General features: G+C 43.1%; 1 protein-coding gene across 2 annotated transcripts in view; it reads right to left on the reverse strand.

Moving 5' to 3' along the window:
* ATG2B (autophagy related 2B) overlaps window positions 1-27,715 on the reverse strand; it is an 860,766-nt gene that overhangs the window by 95,897 nt on the left and 737,154 nt on the right. For both annotated transcript variants that reach the window (XM_069208269.1, XM_069208268.1), the window contains exons 39-40: window positions 7,441-7,562; window positions 3,503-3,657 (exon numbers count right to left, since the gene is read on the reverse strand). In XM_069208269.1, the coding sequence (XP_069064370.1) occupies window positions 3,503-3,657; window positions 7,441-7,562 (277 nt within the window). The remainder of the gene's footprint in view (window positions 1-3,502; window positions 3,658-7,440; window positions 7,563-27,715) is intronic.

Below are 27,715 nucleotides of genomic sequence, written 5' to 3' on the forward strand. Positions count from 1 at the left end.
GATATGTCCTCATACAGACCACTATTACTATTAAACACTGAGTATAAAATTCTAAGCAATGTCTTAGCCCACATAATCTTCCCACTATTGTCTAAAACAATTCAGAGGGATCAGTGTGAATTTGTTCCTGGACGAAACACTTCCCTTAGCATCAGACGATTGTATCATATAATGGACTCCGCTCGTGACCTACACCTGAGAGCTGGCTGTATCTCATTAGACCTTTGCCTGGCTTTTGACACCCTAGGGTGGGACTACATGCTTGACATGCTCGATAGATTTGGAGTCCCCTCGCCCTATGTCCCGTGGGTCCGGCTATTATATACCTCTCCTACATCAAGAGCACATATTGGAGCATGTATCTCAGATCCCTCATATATCTCCTGTGGCACTCGACGGGAGTGGCCACTGTCCCCCTTACTATTTGTAATTACCTTACACCCATTGGTGCAGCCTAATTAGCAGGGAGCAGTGGACTTGGGAATATCATTAGGGCCAGTGATATATTTAATATCATTTTATGCAGACAATATCACACTATACACAAAACATCCCCTTTGGAATCTTACTGTGGTAAGGTTTTTCTGATTTTCAGTCCCTGTCAGGCCTTCGTATTAACGGCATTAAATCATACGCTTTCTCATTTTAGGAAAACGCAATGGAAAAGACATTGCCTTTCGGAGAGGAGGAAATACCTGTGGCACCTACCCTTTTAGAATATTTGGGAATACAGATATATAGAACACCATTGGATTTGCTGGACGGGAACCTGCAGACAGTGATAAGCTCCCTTAGATCTCAGATTAGTTTATGGATCACGCTTCTGCTCTCTGTGGCGGGTCGTCTAACACACGCTGAGATGGTGATGCTACCATGTATTCTTTATTACTTTGTAAACTTGCCGGTATTGGCCCCTGACAGTTATTATAAGGTACTGAACACACTTTTTATAGATCTAGTGTAGAGTACTAGTAGGCAAAAGGTAAGACTAGCCAAACTATATGTGCCCTAGGGGGGAGGAGGATTGGGAGCCCCAGATTTCAAAGCCTTCTGTATAGTGGCGTAAATGCAGTGGCTTTTCTACTGGTGGGCTAGGTGAACCTACAGGAAGTGGGCTACTCGCAGACTCTATTAGATACAGGCAGGCTATATTGCCTGACTTCCCCTGGATCCACCACCCCTCATACAGCTCCTCTCTTGCTCCACATAGTTCTCACATACTGGAGGCTGGCTTGTTTAGACATAGCATACTACTGAACCACACAGATTTCATAAACAAACATAAAATACCAAACTCCCTGTTCTTGACACATGCCAACATTTCATGCTACTTTAGGTGGTACTGGGCACCAGAAGGCACGGAACCTCCAATACATGAGTTTGTGCAAGCGATGTACAGTATGGGACACAGTAGATACCTGAAAGTGTTGTCACAATTTGCTGACTTGTCATTGTTACTGGCCAAACACCTCTTGACCAGGAGGTGGAAATCTGCGATGGTGCCTTCGATACAACACCAGCGGGAGGAGGTGGAGAGGTGAGGGGGTTGGCTGAAAGTATAGCTCTCTGCAGATAGAAGTACAGGGGCCTGCAGACAAAAATGACTACTATGGAGTAGGATGACTTATTGGAGTCCTTCAAAGCATTGAATGTTATTGACAGAGATATTGATTACATACAGGGCAGGAAATCCAGGATGTACGGATTCCACAGACCATCTCTTATGCAGACACTATCACTAGTATGAATGGACAAACATGGACCCATGGAGATGTGCGGATCAATGAGTCACTCGATACTGCCATATCGTTCATGTACCACGGCATTGAGAGACATTAATGATTCTCCTGCACATCACCAGGTTGTATGGTCACATGTTTGGCTGAGAATGTAATTATAGGGAGATGTCCAAGTTGAGGGGGGAGAGATGATGTGCTGTAGGGTGTTAATTGTAGGATAAGACAGGCAAACATCTTAGAAACACAGCAAGGCTGGCCAGTATAACCTAAATGCAATTCATCCTTGCATAGCAGTAGCAGGATGGTTTTGCTACTACAGTAGGACATTACCAATGTTTTATACCTGAAGATCCTCTTAACTATATGAACTGTCTGTATGGAAATGTCACTATACATTTGAAAAACAATAAAGTTTGTATTACAAAAAAAAGCAGTTTGCTAGGCTTGCAGGAAACAATGTCCATAAAAGAATGGAAAGACAGCAGTTTGACTTACTGGGAGAATTGTATTTGGGTGGACAGTTTATCACACAGGATTATGCCATTGACTCATTTGGGCTGGGCACGGGACAATATTTAGGATACGCTAAATTATCAGTAATGGCACGCTCACTATGTCTTAACTTCCCAGAGGAGCCCCCGATTTTGCACACCCTGACTAGGTTGCTGGACAAAACAGGGGAAAACTGACTTTATATAAAATATTTAGAGGGCACTGTAAAAAGACCTCCCCAGATTAACACCTAAGGCACAGACGAGATGAGAAGACGTGTTGGGAGATGTGCTGACTGCGTGGGAATGGAGACAAGTTAATCAGGAGGCTAAAAGAGTGAGCCCTAACGCGTGTTTTAAACTCATACAATATCATTTTACACTCTGAATATACTTGGCCCCAGAGACCTTACATCACATGAATCCCAACAGATCAGAACAGAACTGCCCATGCTGCAATGGCCCAGAAGCACACATGGTCTGGAGATGCCCATCCCTAACAATGTATTGGAGAGACATAGTAATGAACCTTGACTGGGCCACAGGCTGGGCAATAACACCTATGCCCCAAATGCTCCTGCTGGGGCTAGTACCAATGCCTAAGGAAAAAAACTTAGTTGTAAATTTGTTTTATTAGGACTCTTTTTGGCAAAAAGTCATAGCGCCATTAAATGGCTGAGCAAAGGGCCCCCTAGATATGAAGAATGGCTATATGATATGCTGAAATGGGCAGGGTTAGAAGAGGTGGAGATGAAGAATGTATGAGGGATGACAACTTCTGGATGACTTGGCTGAGTGGGAGCGCATGTTACACCGGAGGAGACGGGGAAGAGGAATGAACGGAGATGTTATGTTGGGATGAGACCACCTGACAACTCCAATGGGGCACTAGCGTTGGAGCGTGAGAGAAGTTGGGTGGGTGGACAAGTTGCACATACATGTACATGGATGTTAATATGTTAGGTGTTGAATGAGGGTGGGTGACTCCTTGACTGCCTGGGGTACGGTGGGCTACGAGTCCAAGAGCAGCTGGGGGGAATTTGGGAAGGTTTATAGTGATAATGTCAGTATGGCGCTTTTTATTGGAGATGTACTGATAATGTTGAACATTGGACCTGTAAACCTTTGATTGTTTAGTGAACATTTAAAAAAAATATTTAAAAAAAAAAAAACACATCTGCACATTTCCTGACAAGAGTGATTAGTTGTTTTGCAAACTATGAAACTGATGAAGCTGAAATCCGGAGAGGGCATATGAATTGGTAAATGTACCTGAATTGTCTGAACCATTCTGTTTGTGAGTTCCAAGGCTGCCATTGCAGTAGAAGTACCAAACGAAGCTGCACCTCTCTGGAATCCTCTTACAATGCGACCATCCTTCCGATATTGCTCTATCGGTAACCACACCAAGTCCTTGAGACCTTGAACTAAAATAACAGATGCAAATTTACCAGTGAACAGATGCAGTAAGAATACATACACAAAATTTAAAAAAATCTGAAAACAGGTACAAGGAAATCTTGAAGTACACGTTCATGTGAAACATCAGGCATCCCATCTACTTTATTTAAAAATTAAGAGGTTTTATTCAGTTGCAGTGCCTGCATGGTGGGCGAGATACGTAAATTCTAAAAATAATTAACTATTAATTAAAAAACTTCTAATTTCTTTCCTTCTCACTTACGGTCGTACTGGACAAGTTACTTACCTTCAGTAATGCCTTATCTGGTAGAGACAATAGTTGTAGATTCCTTACCTTTGAATTTCTCCCAGGTGTCAGTCTGTGCGCCGTTAGGTGGCATTGATCGGCTCCATTTCCAGCATCACCGACTTATGCGCCAAATATGATGTTGCAGGTCCTACATAGGCGCCACCCCGGAGCGCTGATGTCAGTTTCTTTTCATGACTTTCCACAACAGTAATGGAGAGCCACGAATAACACTGACCACTGGTGCATCACAACTAGGGCCCTGAAAGGGGAAATCCCTGTCCCTAGAAATAAGTTCACAGAGATGGGAGGATCAGTGTGTCAGTAAGGAATCTGCAACTAGATATTGTCTCTACCAGATAAGGCATTAACAATGGTGAGTAACTTGTACATCTGATAGAGACATCTAGTTGCAGATTCCTTACCTTTGAATAGGCACCCAAGCAATACCATCCCCAGAGATGGGTCTGTGAACCAAGATCACACCAGAAAGTCCTGCAGGACCAAACAGGCAAAGTGCCTGCCCCTACCGACCCAACTATCCAGGGAGTAGTGGGCGAAATACCACTGTCAGGATACATAGAAAGTTGGGGAGGCTTACATGACAATGCCTGCACCCTGCAGGCAGATGTAATGGCCACAAGGAAAGCTATTTTCAAAGTGAGAAGCCTGACATGACAATTTTGGAGAGGCTCAAAGGAACGCACACAACGAATGTCAGAACCAAATTTAAATCCCATTGGGGCATAATGAATGGGGAATGGGGGAAACATACAAGTGAGGCCTTTATGGAACCTATTTACAATAGGCGATTTAAACTAAGAAGGTTGATCAGGCAGCCGTAAAAAAGCAGAGATTGCAGACAAATAATCTTTGAGAGTGCCCAAAGCAGAGCCCTGCTGGGCCAACGAAAATAGGAACAAAAGAACCTCAGAGACACAGGAAGAGGGCGGTCAACATACTTGTGTGTGCACCATGCTACAAATCTCTTCCATCAACAGGCATATATTGTTTTGTTGGAGGGAAGCCTGGCTGCCAAGATAACATAATAGACTTCGGGGTCGGAAGGTCAAAAGCTGTCAACTGCAGCCACTCAATTCCCATGCAAGAAGGCAGAGACTGGACAGGTTTGGGTGGAGAACCCTCCCCTGCTGGTGCGACAGAAGATCCTCCCAAACAGGCAGTCTGATTGGAGAATCCATGGCAATGCTCAATAGCTTAAGATATCTTTTTGTGCCCAGTCTGGAGTCACAAGGATTTTGTGGGCTTGGTCATTCTTGATCTTCCTGAGAACTCTGAGCAGAAGTGGGATTGGTGGAAAGGCGTTCAGGAGGCCTGAGCTCCACTTGAGACGAAAAGCGTTGCCAAGCGAGTGCCGCCTTGGAAACTCAAATGCGCAATACTCCTGACATTGTCATTCTCTGCGAATGCGAACAGATCTAACCAAGACTCTCCCCATTGGTGAAAGAGACCTTGCACAACCTCTGGATGGAGATGTCACTTGTGATCGACTAAGCACTGTTGGCTGAGTTTGTATGCCCTGACTTTCAGAGAATCCATCAGATGTTGAACCACCAGGGATATGCCCTGCTGTTTCAGTCACGTCTAGGGACGCAGAGCTTCTTGAAAAAGGATCCCACTCCGCCCTACTTGTTGCAGTGCCACATGGCGGTGGTGCTGTCTGTGAACACCTGCACTACCTTCCCTTTGAGAGAGGGAAGAAATTCTTTCAATGCTAGTCTGATCGCTCGGAGCCCCAGGAAGTTGATGTGGAGTCCAGACTCCGCCGGAGACTAGATGCCTCTGATCTCCGCCTCTCCCAGGTGGCCACCCCAACCCAGGAGTGACACATCTGTCATTACTGTCAGATCTGGTTGGGGAAGGGAGAGGGATCTGCCTCTGACCCAATCGCGGTTTGTTAGCCACCACTGCAGGTCTCCCACAGTTCCCTCAGAAATCTGGATCATGTCGGAGAGATTCTCCTGATGCTGCGCACACTGGAACTTCAGGTCCCACTTCAGAGCCCACATATGATATCTGACATGTGTCACCAGCAGGATGCAGGAGGCTATGAGACCCAGCAGCCTCAGAGTCATTCTCACTAAAATCCAGGACAGAGGCTGAAACATCGGTATCAAGCCTGAGTATCGAGGCCTCGCCGCTTGGGAGAATAAGCCTGATACTGCACTGTGTTCATAACAGCTCTGATGAAAGGGAATCAGGTGTGACTTCAGCACTTCTAAAGTGAGCCCCAGTGAATGCAGGAGGTCCGCCGTAGTCTGGAGGTCACCATCGCACTGGTAAGGCCCAAAGGGGAGCACAGTGAACAGGAGGTGCTTGTGGCCTACCATGAACCGCAAGTAACGTTTGTGGGCAGGCAGAATGGGAATGTGAAAGTAAGCGTCCTGCAAGTCCAAGGCTACCATAGAGTCTCCTGGGTCCAGGGCAGATAGAACCTGAACCAGAGAAGGCAACTTGAGCTTCTCCTTCTTAAGGAAGATCTTGAGGGACTGAAGGTCTAGGATAGGGCGGAGACCCTTGTCCTTTTTGGGCACCAGAAAGTAGCAGGAATAACAACCACGACCTACTTCTGGTACAGGGACCCTCTCTATGGCTCCCTTGGGCAAGAGAGCTGTACCCTCCTCTGGAAAAGTGCTAAGTGATCCTCCTTCATCCGATCGTAGGATGGTGACATGGATCGAGGGGTAGTCTCGAAGGGGAGGAAGTAGCCCCTTCGGACTATCTGCAAAACCCACCGCCTGACATCACAAACGGGCAGCGGAGCAGGTCATGGCGAATCCTGCCTTCGACTGGTCCCTTGTGGGGAATCGTCAGATGAGGAAGGTTTTGAGGCAGCTGCAGAGGGGGGAGGGGCAGTGGACTGGCCAGACCGCTGGCTCCCTGATCCACGAGGATGGTGGATCCCACATCCTTGAGATTGGGCAGCGTGTGCAGCACGGTGTCAGGAGAGGAACGGATGTGGTGGCACGGATCTGTTACGACATCGTCCAAAAACAGGATTAGAAGGGCTTGAACCTGGTCTTTTGCGAAGACATCCTCGACGCACCAGGAGTGTCAAGACTCAAAAATCTTCAACAAAAAGTCAAAAAAGATCAGTCAAAAAGCAACTGAGGAGCAACTCTTTTTCAAATCAGCGCTAGGCTGACTCGGAAAGAAAATAATTTATGTCAGCGCACCGGGGTGGCACCGCAATAGGACCTGCAACGTCATATCCAGCATGGACCACGGACATGGAGCCGATCAACGCCACCTAATTGTGCACGGAGTACTGCTCAAGAAAAATCTCCGGATCCACTCTGACGCCTGGGGAAAATTCTAAGGTAAGGAATCTGCAACTAGATGTTTTTTATCAGATCTAAAATGATCTAAAGTTTGAAAAGTCTGTAAGACAACTGAGAGAATGTTACCATGCTGTAACTACTTTCAAGATATAGAAACAGAAACACAAACATACAAAGCATTTAGCAGGCTAGTAACTCACCTAACTGTACGAGTGAGTGCATCGGTCCAACTCCTCCCAGAATTCCTGGCAGCTGGCTTTTCTTGATGTCGCTAAGCCATTCATGGATAGCATAGGCAAACAGTTTATCCACACCAAGTAATCTGTAATACAGGGTGAATATTATGGAGCTATCACTCTTAACTCATTTCATTATCAATAAGTTAATGAAAAAGGTATACACTTTTAAGGACGAAAATCCAAACTGCAAGACATGTTGGTTGGCGGAAAGAGACAGGCCCTTAGGCAAAATATAAGTATGTATCACAACTGCATTCATTACACGTAGATTTTGGTGCATTGGAAAGTGCATACACCATAGTGCATACACCATAAGCAGGACAAGAAAGGCATCTGCTAAAAGTGTTATCACTTAGCAAAAATTGCCTATGGAGGCCCATACGCCACCAACCACACCAGCGCACTTCACAAATCTTTTTTAGGTCTTGCGTTTATACATTGGTTTGTTCTGTCTTTCACATTTTACTTCCACCCATTACAGCATACAGGATGTGACAAAGGGTCACTTTAGCACACAAAAGGATGATGGATGGAGGTTTGAAACTTTTCAACCACTCACCCCCAGTCACAGATCATCTATCGTTCTTTTGCTCACCATGCCACCCCAGGTTGGACCCAGCCATATGCAAATCAGTCTTGACCCTGTTCCACTTGGGAACAGTCAAGCCCGAACTGCCAAGCCAGGTCCTCTCTGGACTGGAAACAAGCATCCTGGGACAGGTTTCAGGGTATTACACTTCGTCAGCCAGGTTAGCTTGAATCCAGTGGCACAGTGAGCAAGGGACCCATGTCTGGGCATACCCTTCCCACTTAGGGCAACTTTAGCAATACAAAAGGTTGATGGATGGAGTGTTGAAACTTTTCAAGCACTCAACCCCAGTCACAGATCTGGGTTCAATCCATCGATCTTTTGCTCACCATGCAACCCCAGGTTGGACCCAGCCATATGCAAATCAGTCTTGACCCTCTCCTCCTTGGGAACAGTCAAGCCCTAACTGCCAAGCCAGGTCCTCCCTGGACCGGAAACAAGCATCCTGAGACAATAGGTCCTCACACTTCAATGTGAGTGACAGAATTCTGCTCACATCCGCACCCAAATTAGTTCCGTTCAGTCCGTGGGTCTACTGTGTCAATTTGTGATTTTTTTGTGAGCAAAATATATATTTTTTTGCTTTTAGCCAATGTCTCTATACACTGGCAAGTTACTAAAAGCTCTCCGCAAAAACTATTACAAAACAAACTAACCACCAAAAGAAGCCCAGACAACGAATCTGACCGGCAGCCAACATCAGACCAGTTATCTTTGCCAATGCTTTTGTTCTATCGTGTACAGTCGTAGTACTGCAGATGGTTCTAGAGAGGTGGCTGGGCGGGAGATCTGATGGAGGGAGAGCAAAGGCGAAGTAGCGGACACACTATGCAGGATATTTTCCATGCCCTTTGCACCACTGTCCTGCACTCCCACCGTGACTAATATCGTGCGAGTGGCGCTTCACTGTCTTAAAGTACTGGGTAGGCGGGGACGGAATATACCGGACAAAGCTTCAAGCATTTACCTGCACAGAACATCCTAGACAATGTAACATCCTTGAGTGACGATGCATCGAGTGTAACGGAAACCAAAGAGATTTGCACTAAGCAGCGCCCTGCAATAATGTCTCGGTTCTGAAAGCATTACATTGCGGATCCCACCTCAGTGAAAAGGGCACACGCTGAAGATTACTGTGCAATCTGCAAGTCAAGGTTCCATCTCAGTAGATCCTCTTGAACGGTTGGTGTCTACCACATATGTGTGTGTAAATGTGTTTTACGCACCCAGTCCCGGTTAAGTCAGTCGGGGAGGTTGGGTAACTTGCCCACTGCAGGGATGTGTGTGCTTTATCATGCATGTGACTGATTGGAATTCACAGGACGGCAGAAGGTGGGACAGATTTTGTGAAAGGCAGGAGTGGGGGCTGTCGGCTGCGTAGCTCTAACTCATTTTCATGCCAGAGTGCTAGTATGACAGCACAGTGGTTTATCTCACTGACGCGTGTACAAACCGCACACACAAGTTCACGCGCTTGAACGACAAACTCAGAGTTTCATCCTTTCAAGATCGACAGAACTAATCCAATTGGATGTGGTAATAGTAGTTGTTTCTCAAACTGGAAGCTCAGGCTCAAGAACCTTTGAGTATTTAGCACCAAGCTCAACTCCACCTACAACAGAATGGCAGCCCTGCTTTACCCTCTAGAAAAAAACTATACCTGGAGCGCTGACAAAAATTATTGCTGTACTGTTCCCCCTTTAGTGAAAACATTGGCGAGTGTTCTAGTATGCAGAGGATTATCAGCAATTGGGCTCCTCATCCTTCACAACAAAGCTGATTTGGAATATGTATGTGAACGTCCAGCGAGCCTATCCACACAAAATTGAAACGCCTGCTCTCAATGCAGGAAGCAAGCGAGAACAGGCGTAACAACTGAAGGTGTCCCTTATGGGATCCCTTCTGGCTGACTGCCCATTATGATGCGAATAATCATTCTCTTTTGTGGTCTCAAGTATACTAGAACAGAGATAATCACCCAGAGACCGCAGTTTTCAAGAAGAAAACATGGTGGGAGAAAGAAAGACCCTCAAAACGCCCACCTTGAAATGTCTGAGGGGATGGTCATACATCTCCTTTGTAAACTGACTCCCACAACCAGGTGTTAAGAAATATTTACTTTATAAGAGCAGGCATTCATTTCAAGCATATGTTAAGGGACTTGGAAGCATTACGGTAGCACAGGGTTTCCTCGGTGGAGAAACAACGAGGTAAGTATTGGTTGGGAGGCCTGAAGAGATGAAATTCTAATAAAAGCTTTGGATTAAAAGAGAGTACCCTTTTTGGGAAAATGTCTCCTTATGGAAAAGCAAACACAGAACTTGTAACGACAGAGTTCTCTTCTGCTGAGTTAGTAGCTACCAAGAAGAGCATTTGCCATGTAAGGATGGCAATGACACAAGACAATATTTTTGGAAGATCTGTAAAGTTTTAAAGAGGCAAGGGATAGGTTAGTGTCACAAAGTGAAGCAAAGTATTTGATGTGACGGTGCAAATGAAGTAGTCTGCCAATGTGCATTTAACTGCTTAACATGATGAGTTCTTCAGGTCTACTGAGATTGGCAGTGAATGTCGAGAGATAATGTTTCAATCATTCTACAAGGCTTCATAAGTTTGTTAGATGCGTCATAAAATGTAAAACGCCATCTAGCAAGGAGTGTAAAATGTTCAGTTGGACGCATTGGCAAACAAAAACTAATTGCATATTATACTGATACCTAATGGAGTTCTACTGGACAGTTGAAGATTTAAATGAACATAAGGTAGTTTTATACCAAATAGACTCTTGCTTTGTAATGATAAGGACGTAGGGACACTAAGGGGGTCATTACAACCTCGGCGGTCTTTTTACAAGACCACCGAGGGACCGCCGTGCTGAAGACCACCAGTGCAGCCATACTGGCAGTCGGCAGGGAAGTGGAGGTTGCTCCACCTCCACCGCCACGTCAACAGAACACCGCCCACGGAATCACGTTCTATGATTCGGCGTGGCGGTGTTCTGTTGACGGGGTGATGGCGGCGGAGCAGCCCCCATGGATCCTGTCCCCTCCCGGAGGATCAACGGACCAGGTAAGTTGATCGTCCGTTAGGTGAGGGGGGTGGGGTGTTGTGTGTGTGCATGGGGGTATATGTGTGAGTATGTAGAGGAGGTGTGTGAATGCGTGTATGTATGCGGGGTGTTGTGTGTTTTGAAATGTGTGCGTGGCTGACTATGTATGTCTGTATGGATGTGTGCGTGTATGTCTGACTGTGGGTGTGTGTGTATGACTGTGTGTGTGGCTGTTGGCATGTTTGTTGGTGTGTGTGCGGGTATGTGTGTTGGTGGTGCCTGCGTGTGTGTCGGGTGTGAATCAGTAATGTGATGTTGGGGTGGGATGGGGGGTCCGGCCACCTTTGGGGGGTGGCCGGGGGCAGGGGGTGTCTGGGAAGGACTCGGGTGGGGGAGACCCCTATCAGTGCCAAGATTTTCCCTGGCACTGATAGTGCTCACCGCCATGGATTTGATGGCGGTTCCCAACCCCATGAAATCCATGGCGGTGAGACCCATGTCTCCAGCCCAGCAGTCGTCTCCGCCCTGGCGGTCTGATCTGAGAAGTGGCAGTCATAATTCCAAATTTTTTACCGCCAGCTTGTTGGCGGTAAAACTGCCACTTCTCCATCAACCGCCAGGGTCGTAATGAGGGCCTATGTCCGCCTTGCACAACTACAAGACCTGAAATCTGAGAAAGCTGCAAAAAGTTGCTAATGAACAGAAAAACCACATCGAAAAGTAAGGGGTAGTTAGGAACATTTCCAGGTTGATGGGGTGTTTGAACCTCTGCAGAGCCCAGGGCATAAGTGGAGTGTGTAGAAATGCACAAAGGAATTTCCCAGACTAATCTGGATGCCAGTTCCACAGATGATCCATTTCTGCTCCCAGATACTGGGCAGTGATGGATGTACATTGTCATACACTGATGTGTTTGAAGAAAGTCCTACTTGTTGAAGTGTGACTGACTGAGTGGGCAAAGTGTGGCATATAGAGAATCGAGAAATTCATCAGTTATTGGTAAGGTGCAAAGGATTGCAGAAACGTTCTTGTCTCACTCTTTGTGAAAGGCTGTGGTGTAACAGAGGCCCCCGGAGCCCCCGCGCTGCAGGGAGTGAGGAGGGAGGGAATGGGGGAAATGAGGTGTGAGCTCCAGGGGTCCCCCTCAACACAGTACACTGTGCACGGGCAGCATGCTTCTGACTGGGTCCAGGGGGGAGGAAGCCCCTCCAGGTACTTTGCAGGAAGGCCCCCTTAAGTTTTGTTACGCCACTTTGTGGGAGTATCCTGCTTCAATGGACCCGGTCCCACAGTTACAGAGGAAACCAACACAGGAAATGTCCTCTTTTGCTTGTTCAAAATGAACATGGTCAGTGTGTTGACCATCAAAAGAAGAAATCTTCTCGATGAAGGAGTAGAAACATGTTCAAGGTCAGATATTTTGTATTCAACTCCAGCTAATTTACATTGATTGTAATTTCTTGAACTGGCCATAGTCCATTAGTATTTTATCAAAATAAGAGTAGTAAGTTGTTAGTGTAATCAGAGGGGACAGATCCCTGAACAGAGAATTAGAAAATCTCTTACAGAAGGGCAACCTTCTATAGCGGTGGCTCACACTGTTGGCCCCAATGCAGAGTGAGATGGTGTAGTAGGGCTCTTCGTTTAAAACAAGTCAGAAGAGCCACATGGAAAAGGAGGACACAGGGCCTATAAGCTTCTGAAAACAATGTGGTGAATTTTAAGGTTTTTGAACGGAACTCTGTGATTGTTGTTCTATTGCTTCTTTTTTCTCTGTGGAATCGCAAACATTTCAGGAGAAAGTGTTTCAGCAGTACCCTACAGGATCCCTATTTCAGGTACCGGCGATAGCCGACAGTAGTGGTAGTGACCATTACACCATTTCCAGTAGGCAATGGGTTTGACCTCCACTAGACCAGATACTATTGCTGAGCCTTGGCTGACCTGAAGACCAAGGCCTGTTGTGGTACCTGTCCCACCTCTGACACTGACTGACCTCTTGTCCTTGTCTAGATTCACGTGCAGAATATACAGATATGCCTAAAATGGAAATTACTCACCTAGCACACAAAAGGCTTATGAGGGACAGCTGTGAAAATGAAACGTGGCACCCTTTGCATTGTATGAAACTGGTCTTCAGTAGCATACACGAAAGAGTGTGGTTATTTTTCCATAAACGTTCAAAACTGGTTGGTAATAAACGCTTAGATGGTAGAGACACAGGTGAGTAGGTGATAACTGCGCTGGGCCTTTACAGGAAAATAAATGTGAAGTGACAGCATCAGGCCTGGTGTCCCAGTGGATTAATGCATCTGTGGATCTCTGTTTGACCTTATGACCACGAGTTCAACTCACATAGGGCCCACTTAGCCTTCCATCATTCCAAGGAACATAAAATGAGCATCACTAAGTTGGATAACAATAAACATGTTATTTAAGTTTCAAAATAATCTGCAGGATGGCTATGCTCTTTACAAATGCACGTTATGTTATCCTTTGAAAAAGCCTTTGCCCGTGTTGATTGTGGTATTGGCAATCCACAGCAGATGGTAAAATGAGAGAGCAAAAAAAAAATAGTACTTAATGGAAACTTAAAAACAAAGAGAAACAGGGGGACATATGAATTCAAAACGATAGAAACGCGTGGTTCTGCAAACTGGATCAAATAGGAAGAGAGCATTTTTGTTGCCACTATGAATCCCTTGAAGTCTCGTTTACCCAATATTCAGACAAGGTGAATGCTCACCTTGTTCAAGTTGCTTAACCTTTGGCCGGTACATAGATTGCTATTCACTGTCAACGTGTTTCTCTATTATTGTTGAACAAGGTCGTTCACAATGGGACTATTTCCATCACACTAGCTCGGTTTTGCATGTAAATGCTCTCCAAGACAGCTGAATGCAACACAAAATATTTCAGGGCCTGATAAACCTACACAGGCCACAGGTTGTGGCTGCCAATTTCGCATCAACATTTTGCGACCAGCCTTTATTTTTTGTTATGCAACCTATGTACTAATAGGTAGAATCATAAAATGTTCCTTTAAAGAGGGTTGCAAAATGACCCACCTTATGAATATGACATAGAGGGTCTCAATTTGGAACCCTCTGTGCATGGCTTCAGCTGCAAGGACAGTGGCTTGCAAGGACTAGCAGACACCATTTCTTGCATTTGATTTCCCAATGTGGACATCTTTGTTGTACGACAATTATACTAGTAGCCTATGTCTGTTTTAGTGTTATAGTTCAAAGCTGTTTAATATTCGAAGTTGGAATGTGGTGGGAGAATGGCGGGCGACAGTCAGTGTGGAGACGGCTGGGAAGCATGGGGCGAGGAAGAGCTACTGTGTGTTTGTTTCCCACAACCTTATAGCCCTATGTATTTAAATAAACTTGATTTATTTCAATTGTGACACGCCTCAGTCATCACAAAAGTAATCGACTTGAGCTACAGGTCGAACGCCATCGGCTACCTCGGTTTTCAAAGGGCGCCTGTGTTCTGTACCTCTGATCACAGCGTTGTAGTCTGCTATTTATTTCACATCTCAGGGGTGAGAGGTCTTCAGTGCCTGCTTTCTGCTTTTTCGCTAAAGCTCTGAGGAAAATCTCCCTCCTTTGTGGTCTGTGCCACCAAAGCGTTTCCTGTCGTTTCCTGCTACTGTCGGAGTGTGTCCTGTGTCCTTTGTACGTGCCTTTGCTTACTGCGGTGAGTGGTGAATGTGCCCCATCATGTGAAGCTTTCATATTGCTGTGCATGCAATGCGACCGTGGTGGAAGTACGCCACCGTGTGGACATTTATCATAAAGCCTGCTTTTCTAAAATATTTTTATATTCACATCCGTTCTTCTACGAAATGTCTGTTTTGTAGGTCACACCTGCTCCAGCTATAATTTTGTTTGCTGCTGACCAGCGGGGAACTGCGGGGTCAAAGGTGCGACTAAAAAAAATATATATATATTCTCCTTCAGGTAGCTACATATAAAATAACTCAAGGATTCAATGAAAAATTAATTTAAAAAGTGAAGTTAATCAGTGATAAGTGTACTATTGTGCCTGATGAAACCTCTCAGTTAATGCACTGAGACGCCTGTGTGTTTCCAGAAAGCCACAGAATAAAATCTTGGTTGGTGCAATGGAGTAGTGTGGCTTGTGTATTGTTAGTGCTACGAGGGCCCAGCCTGCGACAGAAAGCCCTAAGAACCTACAAATCATTACACGCAATATAAAAGACAAACTGCTACCAAATGGGAAACTAGCATTTGCAATGGAATGGGTCTCGCATTTGCTCGAGTTACAGCTATTAGCATTACAAATTGCTAATTGGATTTTTCTTGCAACATAAATTGAAAACAAAAGTAAAACAGTTGACACAGGCGAGCTGATTCAAAGTGCCACGGCCGCCGTGAGAGTGAGCGCGAAGGAGAGACACAAACAGAAAAAAAAGTTTGTTTGCAGTCAAACATATCAGTAATCGTGCAATTAATTATCCATGTAATAGAGTCGATCTCCAAGGCGGTAACCAAACTGCCTCAAGGAGGGACAAAAGTAAAGCATCTACCAATGATAACAAATGATTTTTTTAAAGGCAATGATTTAAAAGGCAAGCCTATGAACGAGTGATAGTGCTGGGTGTGTGGTATGCGTGGTTAAAAGCCCACAGAGAGATTACAACAAGTCAAAGCGCTTGCGCGTTCGACCTAAAAAACGGGCTACTAATGTTTAAACCTTGAACAGTTACTCCCTAGAGAACCTTACTTGCTTTGCTATAAACGGTTCTACCGGACTGTTGATGTACCTCAAAGATCCTTACCTTTATGCCCTAACCATTTCTACCACCATTGACCTCTTTACTGCTTGAAAGTTACACTGCCAATGTACAAGACAGCTCAGTGAGTTAAATACATGCTTGTTACATCAGCTGTGAAATGTAGGCCACAATTTCGAACATCAACAAAACCAACTCATCCTTCTACCATTAGTAAATTAAGTACCATTAAATTGAGCAGAATAACAAAATGTTATCTACTGTGCTTAAAAACAGCTGAAGTGTGATATGAATTGCTCTCCTACAGAAACCAAATTTCTTAACATGTTCCCCCTCTTCTGGTCCTAAGCTATCTAATTTCCCCTCTAAAATTCGTAAAAATGCTCAGCAATTTTTTTTATCCTCAGCCCATACTCTAGAACACTGGTGGTTTGAGCCAGATTCATACGTAGACTGGTCAGAGGGAAGATTTTGCATGGGGAGCTCACCATTTGGAAACTGTAAGTGTTGAAAGTCCCTACTCCATTCTTTGGGTACAGTGGGTGGGCAATGACACTATTTTGAACACTAACAAACTCAGAACTGTGTGGGTATTCACACAAGTATTATATAGCGTTTTTACCATAGAAACTGACAGATATCTTTTTCGACAAAAAGGAAGAAAAAAGTATGCTTTCCCATTGAGGAAGTGAAGGTGCTCATAACCAGGTACTTTGTGCTTGTAAGAGACACTAGTTGCTTTTTAAAGACTAAAGGCACTTTATATCATTTTTACAGTGATATCTCAACGTATACTTATTGAATCTATATTGTTTTGCTACCAGAGGGTGGGTATAGGATAACTTGGATTGTGTGTGACTTACCCTGACTAGAGAGAGGGTCCTTGCGTGGACAGGGAGTTACCTGACTGCCAACCAAAGACCCTATTTCTAACAAAATGTCAGCCACATGTGTGCAATAAAACGCAGGCAGCTACCAGCCTAAAACACCTTGCAGTGACAGGGGAACACCAAAGAAATAACAAAAAAAGTCCACCACAGCAACAGATAAAGAAACCAAAGTGGAATAATACAGTAGTTGGTCACTGCTCTGAAACAGAAAAAGGAGTGAGAAAAGGGCAGGACTGACCACTAGCGAGCAAGAATTTTTCAAGGACACTGCAACCAACAAATGAGATCGCTTTAAGCCCACAGTATAAGTATACTTAAGTATACACCAGGTCAAACGCTTACAGGCAACCTAAAAAGGTTTCAGATAAAATGGTGCTTACAAATATAGGTTTTGGTAACACCCAGACTGTATGTAATGATTTATTTTTATTTAACAGACATGAGAAGCGTGCACTTCACAGCTTGGCTGGTAACTCCCTTGCACTACAATTGGAAAACAATAAATAATTGTCATCACAAAGTTTCATGTGATTCGATCGATTATACCAGCACAGGGCTCCTGAACCCCTTTATATTTGCAGATTAGACAGCTGTGTGCATTTGCATTTCTTTAGGCAAGAGGCATCCTGGCAAGAAGGCCTGTTTATTGTTAAGGTGTCTGCCACTCCAGTGGTTTCACAGCACAGGACACTCCCTGAATGAAACTTCTGCTGAAGCATTTGCATTACTGGAATTTACTGCCTTGGGACGGTTGTTTTTTCATAAAAAGTAGGGGCATGTCGTGCAATGCCGATACCGCACACTGCGACCGGTGCTGCTGACAGATATTTTGCAATCTATTTTGGGCGAATACAGAAGTAAGGGGGAGTCGAACTATAATTTACGTTCAATACCTGGTTGTCAGTACAATGGCATACACACATTTATTGCTACTGGATCCAAAATGTGCGTACACTCACGGTGATATGCTCACCTCTTTTACTAGTCATCAGTGTTAACTCTCTGTTTTTTGATTATCGTACACGCTGTGTTTCCTTGAGTCAACGTGGTTCTGTGGTTCTGTGGTTCCTGTATCAACGTAAGGCATCTATCTAGGGGTATTTACCTTGTATGACAAACTATTGGGCTTCTTTCCCTTGCCCAATAGAAGTACTGAATGCGTATGGTCTGCGCATTAGTGATACACACACCATTTCAAGCAACACAGGAGTCTAAAACCATTGCGTTTTTACATCTGTGATACACACACCTTATTATATTGCATACACCTTTAGTTTTTTTTAATTTAATGATGGGCTTATAAACCACACAGTGGTGAGGAGAACTTTGTAGTTTTGTTTGTATTCTTTCCGGTGATGCACACACCTTTATTGATTACCAAGGATTTACATATGAGAACTATTTGAAAAATGTATTTCCTGCCATTTACTTCATGATTATGCAACACTATTACAATAATTTCTATCTCAAGTGTTCATGGTGCATAGGTACAATGTTCCAAGCGGTGGTTCAGCTGGGGTTACATACATAGTCCAGTGTTAGGTTCTTATTTATCCACAGTAGTCTTTGGTGTAAAATTTCAAAATGCAATTAGTCGCTCCTCCTCTCTCATCTTTAGAAACACCAGGTGAACCACAAGATAAGTGTAGGGTGTGGTTTGATGCTTTTGAGAACTACTTAGGAGGCGTAGGATTACCCAGGTTTAGGGCTGAGAGGAACAAATGTTTATTATTACATTCATTAGGCTTTGAATGTAGATCAGTTTATAAACACCTACCTGAGTTGCCACAGGATGGTATTGAAGGCAATGGCGAATGTTCTGAGGCTGTAGAAAAAAACTTCAAACTGCGTTTTGACAAGCAGCCGTCTAATGATATTGCAGGATTTTTTTTAAAAAAATATAAACAAAGTGCTGAAGAGGATGCCGAGGTTTATATTTCTGTGCTGCGCACACTAATTGCTGAATGCCAATTTGAGAATTTCACTGATCAGCTAATTAGCTATCAGTTTGTGTGTCACTGCAAAGACAAATTAGACAGAAACATCTGTCATTAAATAATCCATCACTTGTTGAGAGTATCAAAATGGCTGAAGTATTGAGATTTCACAAATTTAAGCTAAAGAACTGGATGATAAGCCTGTGAAAACTGTGAATGTGGTGAAAGTATTGAAATCTTGCCAGAAAATAAACTGTGTTAAAAATAATTTTGCCCGAAAAAATATAAAAGATGAAAATGTTCCTCCGCTGAATACAAAGTTTTGCTTTAGGTGTGGGAATCCTCCACACAAAAAGGGTGGTAAGTGTCCTGCCATGAATGTAATATGTAAAAATAAATAAATGAAATAAAAAACAAATCAGTCACTTTGCAACAGTTTTTTCTAAGAGGAAGAACTCTAAAATGTCAGTTGCTTCCGTAGGTGTTCTGATCCTGACTCTGATGATGATGGTTTGGGAACGCAAGATCTTATTCTAGCTACTGGTGATGAAGGAAAATAACCTGTAATGAGTGATCTATCAAAGTGTGTAGATCCTGTGGCTGGCATTTGTGTTGGAGACAAAGTACTCAATCTCCTAATTGATTCAGGAGCCATATTCACCACGATCACTTATTCTCTATACACCTAAATGTGGGGTGATAGGTCGTTACATCCACCTGACTGTTCTCAGGTCTCATACGAGGAATAGAGAATAGCGTTATTAGGCTATTTTGAGGGGGTTCTGAAATTCAAAGGGAGGGAGATTAAGGGAAAATGTATGTGGCAGTTGAAAGTCTAAATATACTAGGCTGATTCCATCAAGGGTTGTTTGGAATGATCCTCAGACCAGGGGCCAAATAACAAGTTATGGTGATTGATTGTGAGGATATGGCATGTGAGTGGAACAAAGGTTTTCTACTGTTTTTGGAGAAGAGCTAGGAAAAATCAAAGGATTCAAGCACAAAATCAGGGTACAGGAAGGGGCGATTCCAGTTAAACACAAACTGAGGGGTGTCCCTTTCAGTGTCAGAAATGATCTAGAAAAAGAACTAAGAAGCCTGTGTGAAAAGGGGATCATTAAGCCAGCTGAATCCTCTCTTTGGCTTTCTGCACTCGTTGTGGCATGTAAACGGTATGGCCAATTGTGAGTTTGTGTGGATCTTAGATCACTCAACAAAGTAATTTGGGTGGATGCCCATCCGCTGCCCAAAATGTCTGATTTATCTGTGTGTATTGCAGGTGCCACTATTTTTTCTAAACTTGACCTTGCTAGCACATACTACCAAGTAGAACTACATTCGTCTTTGAGACATTTGATGGCCTTTATTCCTCATATTGGCATTTTCCAATACTGCAGGATGCCTTTTGGACTAGCTTCTATGGCCTATGTGTTTCAAAGTGTCAAGTATAATCTTCCGAAGGATGTTGAAGGTAACCTGGCTTTACAGGATGATGTGTTAATATTTGCTTAAAATGTTGAAGAACATAATACTATTCTGGAATGTGTGTTGGGTATTTTTGAAATCCATGGAGTTGTTTTACGTACATTTCTGTGTAGTGAGGTGGAATATTTGGGACATGTTATCTCTAAGGATTGTCTGAGTCCCAGACAGGTTTTAGTTGAATCCACAGTTGGAGTTACACCTTCCACTGGCAGGGCAGGCATCAAATCATTTTTAGGAATGTGTGAATTTTATTCACGCTTTATCCCTCGTTTTGCTTCCAAAGTGAGACCCATTAGTGACCTTTTAAAGAAAGGGACCAATTTGTTTGGTGTGACAAGTGTGATACGGCATTCCAACAGATCAAAGTGAAGCTCTTAAACCTTCTGACCCAAGGTTGTCATTTTGTATTACTATTGATGCCAGCCAGGTAGGTCTTGGATCCACGCTTACACAGGTTGATGTAAACAAGGAAATTATGGTAGCCTTTTCTTCAACAGTGCTTAGGGAGGCAGAATAACAATGCTCTGTATAGAGAGTTGCTTGCATGTTTCTGGGCAATTGAGAAATTATTCACCTATGTACTGTGAAGGCATTTCAGACTGCAAACCGATCACTAACCTCTGGTAAACATTTTGAGGAGGTAGTCAGGTTTGCTCTCCAGGTATATTATAGCTATCCTCCAAATGCATGCAATATCATTTTGAGATCACACACATTCCTGGTGAAAGGAATGGTAGGGCAAATTTTCTTTCCCCTTTTCTGTGTAAAAGTGAAGAGGAAGTTGATGGTGATGTGAAACTGTCTGATTTATTAGAGGAAGACTTTGAAGATCGCCTAATGGCTTCTCTTGAAATTCCTGAACTTAAGGTATGTTAGGAGGAGGACTGGAGGGAAGCCATGTCAGGAGATCAAGTTTTGCAGCAAATAACAGACATGGTCAAAAGAGGTTGGCCCGGGGAGAACATTCTTTCACTGTTAGTACAGCCATATTGAAAAGTCAGTGATGAGGACTCTGTTGAGAATGGCCCTGTTTTAAGATCAGATAAGTTAATTCCTCCTATTACCACAAGAAGAAACATTATTGCCAATGCTCATGAGGGTCATCTGGGGGTGTCTCTAACTAAAAGACGGATTTGTGAGTCATTTTGGTGACCATGAATGGACACTAGGGGAGTCATTACCCTGGCGGATGGCGGAGAACCGGCGGTAAGACCGCCAACAGGCTGGCGGTCTTACCTTGGTGAATTATGACCATGGCGGTTACCGCCATGGTCAACCGCCGGTTCTCTGTCCCGCCCCGCCAGGGCGGAGACAACCGCCGGGCTAAAGACCTGGGTCTCCAGCCCGGCGGCCGTCAGTATACTGCCGGCGGTATTTGGACCCGGCTTACCGCCGTGGATTTCCAGCAGTTTCAACCGCCATGAAATCCATGGCGGTAAGCACTATCAGTGCCAGGGAATTCCTTCCCTGGCACTGATAGGGGTCTCCCCCACCCCCCACCCGACTCCCTCCCCTACCCCCCCACCACCCCTGCCACCCCCCAAAGGTGGCAGGGCCCCCCTCCCCACCCCGAACCCCAACATAACATTACTCACACACACCAGACACGCATGCAGGCACCACCAACACACACACCCCAACATACATGGCTACATCCACACACACAGTCAGACACGCACACCCACATTCAAACATACACGCACACATCCATACAGACATACCCACAGCCATACACGCACTCATTCCCATACACACAACACCCCCGCAAGCATACACACACCCTCTACATACACAGACGCACACCCCCATGCACGCACACAACACACAACACCCCTCCACCCCCCTCCCCTAACGGACGATCGACTTACCTGGTCCGTCGATCCTCCGGGAGGGGACGGTAGCCATGGGGGCAGCTCCGTCGACACCACACCGCCAACAGAACACCGCCACGGTGAATCACAGGACGTGATTCGCTGGGCGGTGTTCTGTTGGCGTGGCGGTGGAGGTGGAGCAACTTTCACTTCCCCGCCGCCCGCAAGTATGGCTGTTGGCGGCTCTCCGTTGGAATAACGACAGAGAGCAGCCAACAGTCATAATACGCCGAGCAGCAAATCACCTGCACAGGCGGTCTTCCACTCAGCGGTCCCTCAGGCGGTCTTGCAAAAAGACCGCCGAGGTCGTAAGGACCCCCTAAGTTGATGAGGCAGTGGAGAGCTGTGTGATTTATAAGTCAGCAGACGGACATCTGACAGTGTCCACCTCTCCTCTCATGGCTATAGAATGTCCTAATGGTCCATGGGTTAAATTAGGCATAGACATTATGGGGCCATATGATTCTTTCCCAGGTGGTTTGAGATTTATAGTGGTTCTCACTAACTACTGTTGGAAGTGACAGAATTAAAGATGATCAGAGATCTTAATGCTAATGCCATTACAGCTTTTCTAAGATAAATATTTGTAACAAGGTTTTACAGAATATATGGTTAATGACAATGGTATACAATTCGTATGTAAGGAAATAGAGAGATTCTTCAGGAATGTGGTGTCAAACATGTTAAGAGTTCATTGCATCACCCTCAAACAAATGTGTTTCTAGAGAGGATGAATAAAGTGGTGGGGAAATGTATCAGATATGCCAAATACTCCAATGTGGATGTAGTAAAAGCAGTGCACAATATGTAATGGTTTTACACGACCACAACCCACTCCACCACCAAAATTTCTCCATTGAACTTCTGAGGAGAAGAAAACCTCATACCAAGTTCTATTCTGTGTGGATGTCGAAATGGATAAAAGGTGAATCAAATGTTGAAAATTGAAGGAACTGGTAAAAGAAAATATTCAGGTCTCACAAGATAAGCAAAAGATATGCTATGACAAAAGAAAAACTGGTTCAAGACAAGATTGGTGACTTGGTCCATGTAAAATCGTCTGTTCATGTCCAGAAGAAAAAAAGTACATTCAGCTTACTGGTCAAAGTAGTAAAAATCTGTGGAAATGCCATTAAGATTAGAGATGGTCATTGGTGGAATCTGGCTATGGTTGTTACTGTTGGAAAAAAAATGCCAGAGAAAAATTATGGGAGCGGTCAGTATTCCGAAGGACTGGGTCATAAGATCAAGCATCAACTTTTTGATGGTGAAGGTAATGCTCTCAATCCATACTACAGGAATGAAAATTATAGGCAGCTTGTTAATGTTTCAAAGATAAGTACAGAATACATAAACACACTAGAACAATGGTAAAACCTAGTAGGTTTCACAACTGATTTGTGAAGTAAAAGAGACAATGAATTTGTGTTAGTACTATTGCTTAACCATGTAAGTTTTACATTTTATATTTGCATAATGTATATTTTTTATTGTTCTTTATGTTTTATTTTTTTTTGTTTTTTTAATTTGGAAAAAAGGAAGATATATAATAAGGTAATTATACTGGTAGCCCCTATGCTTGTTTTAATGTTATAGTTAAAAACTGTTTAATATTTTAAGTTGGAATGTGGGGGGAGAACGGCTGGCGACAGTTTGGAGATGACTGGGATGCGCAGAATGTGGAGGAGCTCATGTGTGTTCATTTCCCACAACCGAATAGTTCTATGAATTTAAATAAACTTGATTTAATTCACCTGTGACACATCTCAGTCATTAGAATTTTGCCTTGTCAGAATCAGATGCCTCTACCTTTGAGGTGTCCGTATCTGATCAAGGTTTTGCAAGCTTAATAGTGGTTGCAAAGCATTGACATATTCAGTAACAACTCTGAAATACAAGGTGGATGCCCATTTCACGCCTCTCCTAGCTGTGAATTGTAAAGGGTAAAAAAAAAAGCCATGTTACAAGTCAGAAAGACTTGTCTTGTAAACGGCTTTGACACATTATAAAAAGTTGTTCTGTGGTAGCAACCATTTTAAAATTGTGACCGCAAAACATGTTTTACATGAAGCATTAGTTCTTTCTTATTTTTTTAGCAAACAATTAGAGTGAATTCAATAAAAAACAAAGATTTTCCTGTTTTTCATTGTATCATGCTATCTGAAATTAATCTTTAATTCCTGCTTTCGGCAAACGTATTTACATTTCATTCACCTAAAAGGTAATACAGCTGGTCTTATCTACCAAGGATCTGTTTCTCTTCCTTTAAAAGTGCCTGAGAAATTAACCTATGTTGTCTTGATACCTTGAAATCGAATATAGGTATCTTTCATGTAAGCTAGCATACTGTTGTCTTGCTCATTTTAAAAACTGATTTACATTATGCGGATCAGAGGATGCAGAACCGAAGTGACAATGAAGTAAACAAAACTGCAGATGAGTGAAGGAACACTGCTGAGAGAGACACTACCTTTAATAATGAAATGGCATAGCTGCTCAACTGTAATAACTCACTACAGTTGAGTTCTGGTGTAATAATGCCTCCTGCCAGAGTCAGCAGCAAAAGGGAACGGTGGGACACAAAGCATAATTAAAACCAGTTTCAACAACAAAAACAAAACCTGGCTTTTCCTTCTTCTGCTCGCTTTTTCTAGATGAACAGTGATCATCAGAAAGAAGATATTTAAGGCAACAAGTTGATTTTCTGCACCCTTTAGGCAATTATTGGAACGCTACAATTCCACTATGTCTAACAAATATCTAACTGCATTTTTGGTGTGTTTAATTTTGCACTACAGATTCTACTTGTATTCTTCATGCTTGCAGGCATCCTTTCACTTTAATATGAAAGAGGAAAACACCAAAGTTTGAAGTGGTTTGTGGGAGGGGAGATGGTGTGGCCATGTATTACATGGAATACAAGTTTCCTGCTGTTTATTATAAGGATATTGTAAGTCACCCCAGAGTCCATGACTTTATAAGGCAAATCTGCCTTCAGCCTCATTGCTCTATACAGCCATGGCACTACTCAGTAACTTGTAATACCCTTATAAATATGTTTACCAAGTGTGGCTGGGGTACTTAATCTAATGTACAATACCTTGGAACCTGCAAACCCTGATTAAAAGCTGGTCTCTAATTTCCTTATTAGCTTTGACGTCTCTAGTGACCTGTAATAGGAAAATGAGGTAACATCTCAACTGTAATAAGTTCTTAAACTAGATTTGTGATGTCAAAATTCCTGCTGCCATCAGCCAAGATAAACGTCAGATCAAGGAACATCATCACAGTTGCAGTTTAAACACTGAAAATGAGAACTGGCTTCTCCTTCTGACCTGTTTTTCTAAAATGAACAAGGATTAGCATAAAGATATTTATGGCAACGTGTATATTTTTGCAAGCATTTATAGGTCATTACAAGAAAGAAAGAATCACTTTGCATTTTTTTACACACTCTGAACTACATAATTGTTTAAATCTGAACTTACAATAACCTGATTCTAACATCTTTTTCCAACAGATTACTAAGTGCTATTTTATGTGTTTAATTACGCACAACAGATCTTTCTTTTATATCTCCTGGCAGCAAGCATACTATCTCTTTTTTAATTAAAAAGCAAGAAATGGAATATATGCACTTTCACTGGAATTATGTGACAGAAAAGGACCAAATAATGTACTACGGGGGTTGGTTGAATTATGGATAGGAAAAAGGAAATTATGTGGTATAACGTGGCACACTTTGTAATAGTATTACTTCATTATATTGTCATTTTACACGTTAAAACTGTCTTGGGAAGGATTTCACCTCATCCGCATCCTTTTAACACCCAACTATGACACTAATCAACTGAAAGGTAGCAAGTAACCCTTAGCAAAGAGTTCAGTTCTTCTCTGTAGCTGATATAGTGGCTTGGGTAGAGAAGGGATGTTACTAGAACAATGGCCGCAAACAGTGTGCTGTTTATCTACGAAAAAAATCATTGCAATTTGTTATATGAAAAAACTTTGCAAAGGGCCTTCCATTGCGCAACATGTGACGCCACATTTTTTGTAGCTTTTAATCCATTTGAGCTAGAAACATTTTTTTTGTTAAAATCTTTATATTATTCAAGAGATGATGGATTATGTGGCACAATTATGCAGAAAATGCTGCGGTCGCAGATCTACGTAATTCCAGAGACCTGGATAATATGGAATAAAATCCCCTCTGTTTTATGGTAAAAGGATACTGCAAGTCACCTTGGAATTGGGACTGTTCTTCCTTATGGTTATGGAAATCCTTGGTGACTTGTCATATCTTTGACATGCATGGTAGGTGATACCCTATCCAACATTTACTCTAGCTGTTGTTCTTGCTAGTTGCTTCCCGTTTAAGTGTTTCAAACAGCTAGTTATTGAACTTAAACTATTCTGAGTGAGACTAGTCCCTTCGTGCACAAGTGTCTTGTTGCTTCAAAACAATGTAATGTAGAAGCAACAGTGTTTTTGCCATGTTTAATGACTTTTTAGATTGTCCAACAAAGTTTGGGCAATAGCACTACTATACTTTCTTAGGGTACTGCCCCAAACATGAATAATCAATCTTGTCTGAAATGCATTGGGATATTCAGGAATATTTTGATGATTCAACATATTGATTAAACAATATATGGATACTAAACTCGTCTGGCAAAAATGACCATGACTGTTGGAAACAAGTGATTAAAGACAGGCTGTAGTAAAGAAATGCATATTTTTGTGAAAATATCATTAACAATGGATCCTTAAAAACACTGGATGATAGCATGGAAACTTTGTTAGCTTTTATGAAGCAACAATACCAGTCTGCACCTAGGGATTAGTCCCTCACAGGAAGTAGCTAAAATTCAACAACTGTTTATGTCTTTGGACCGAAGACATACCTAAGTGGCACATACTTATAAGAATGTAGTATATTATATAACTGTAGATCCACCAGGGATTCCATTACAGGAACTCATATCCTTTTGTCAAATGGCTAGTTGCACAAACTGTGTCAAAGGGCTATGGAAAACCAACAAACCCACACAGTTTGTGAACATCAGGAAGCCAGTCTCTGACTACTGCAGAAAAGAAACAAAGGGGCAGGTTGTATCAAAGTTTTATTTTGCACTAACTAAATAGCAAATTTTAGGTAATCGCTATTTAGGAAATGCAAATGTAATGTAAAAAAAACAGCGATTCCTTAATAGCGAATCCTACAGAGTTGCAATTCTATTAGGGAATCGCTATTAAGAAATGTGACTCCATTCATTACTATGAGCCTTCAGGCCCATAGGTGAGAAACGGTTTTGCATTTCCTAATTTGCGATTCATTATTAGGGAATGACAAATTAGGCAATGCAAAACCAAGGGTGCTGAGGGCCTAAGGTCCTTTGATGCCCCCAAAATGAATTATGCACATGTGAAGTGCACACATGCCCTTAGGGCATGTGCGCGCTACAAGGCACTTTTAAAAATGCACTTTAAAAAATTGCACATGGTTATCAACAACTTGGAATTGATGGGAACAGCATTTCCTAAGTGTCCATTTCGCATTTAGGAAATGCTTGATACAAGTGCTTATGAAATCGCAAATAGGTAATCCCTATTTGCGATTTCATACTTAGGGAATCGCAAATTGTGATTC

The sequence above is a fragment of the Pleurodeles waltl genome, chromosome 9, assembly GCF_031143425.1.
Source record: "Pleurodeles waltl isolate 20211129_DDA chromosome 9, aPleWal1.hap1.20221129, whole genome shotgun sequence".
In the NCBI taxonomy this organism is placed as follows: Eukaryota; Metazoa; Chordata; class Amphibia; order Caudata; family Salamandridae; genus Pleurodeles; species Pleurodeles waltl.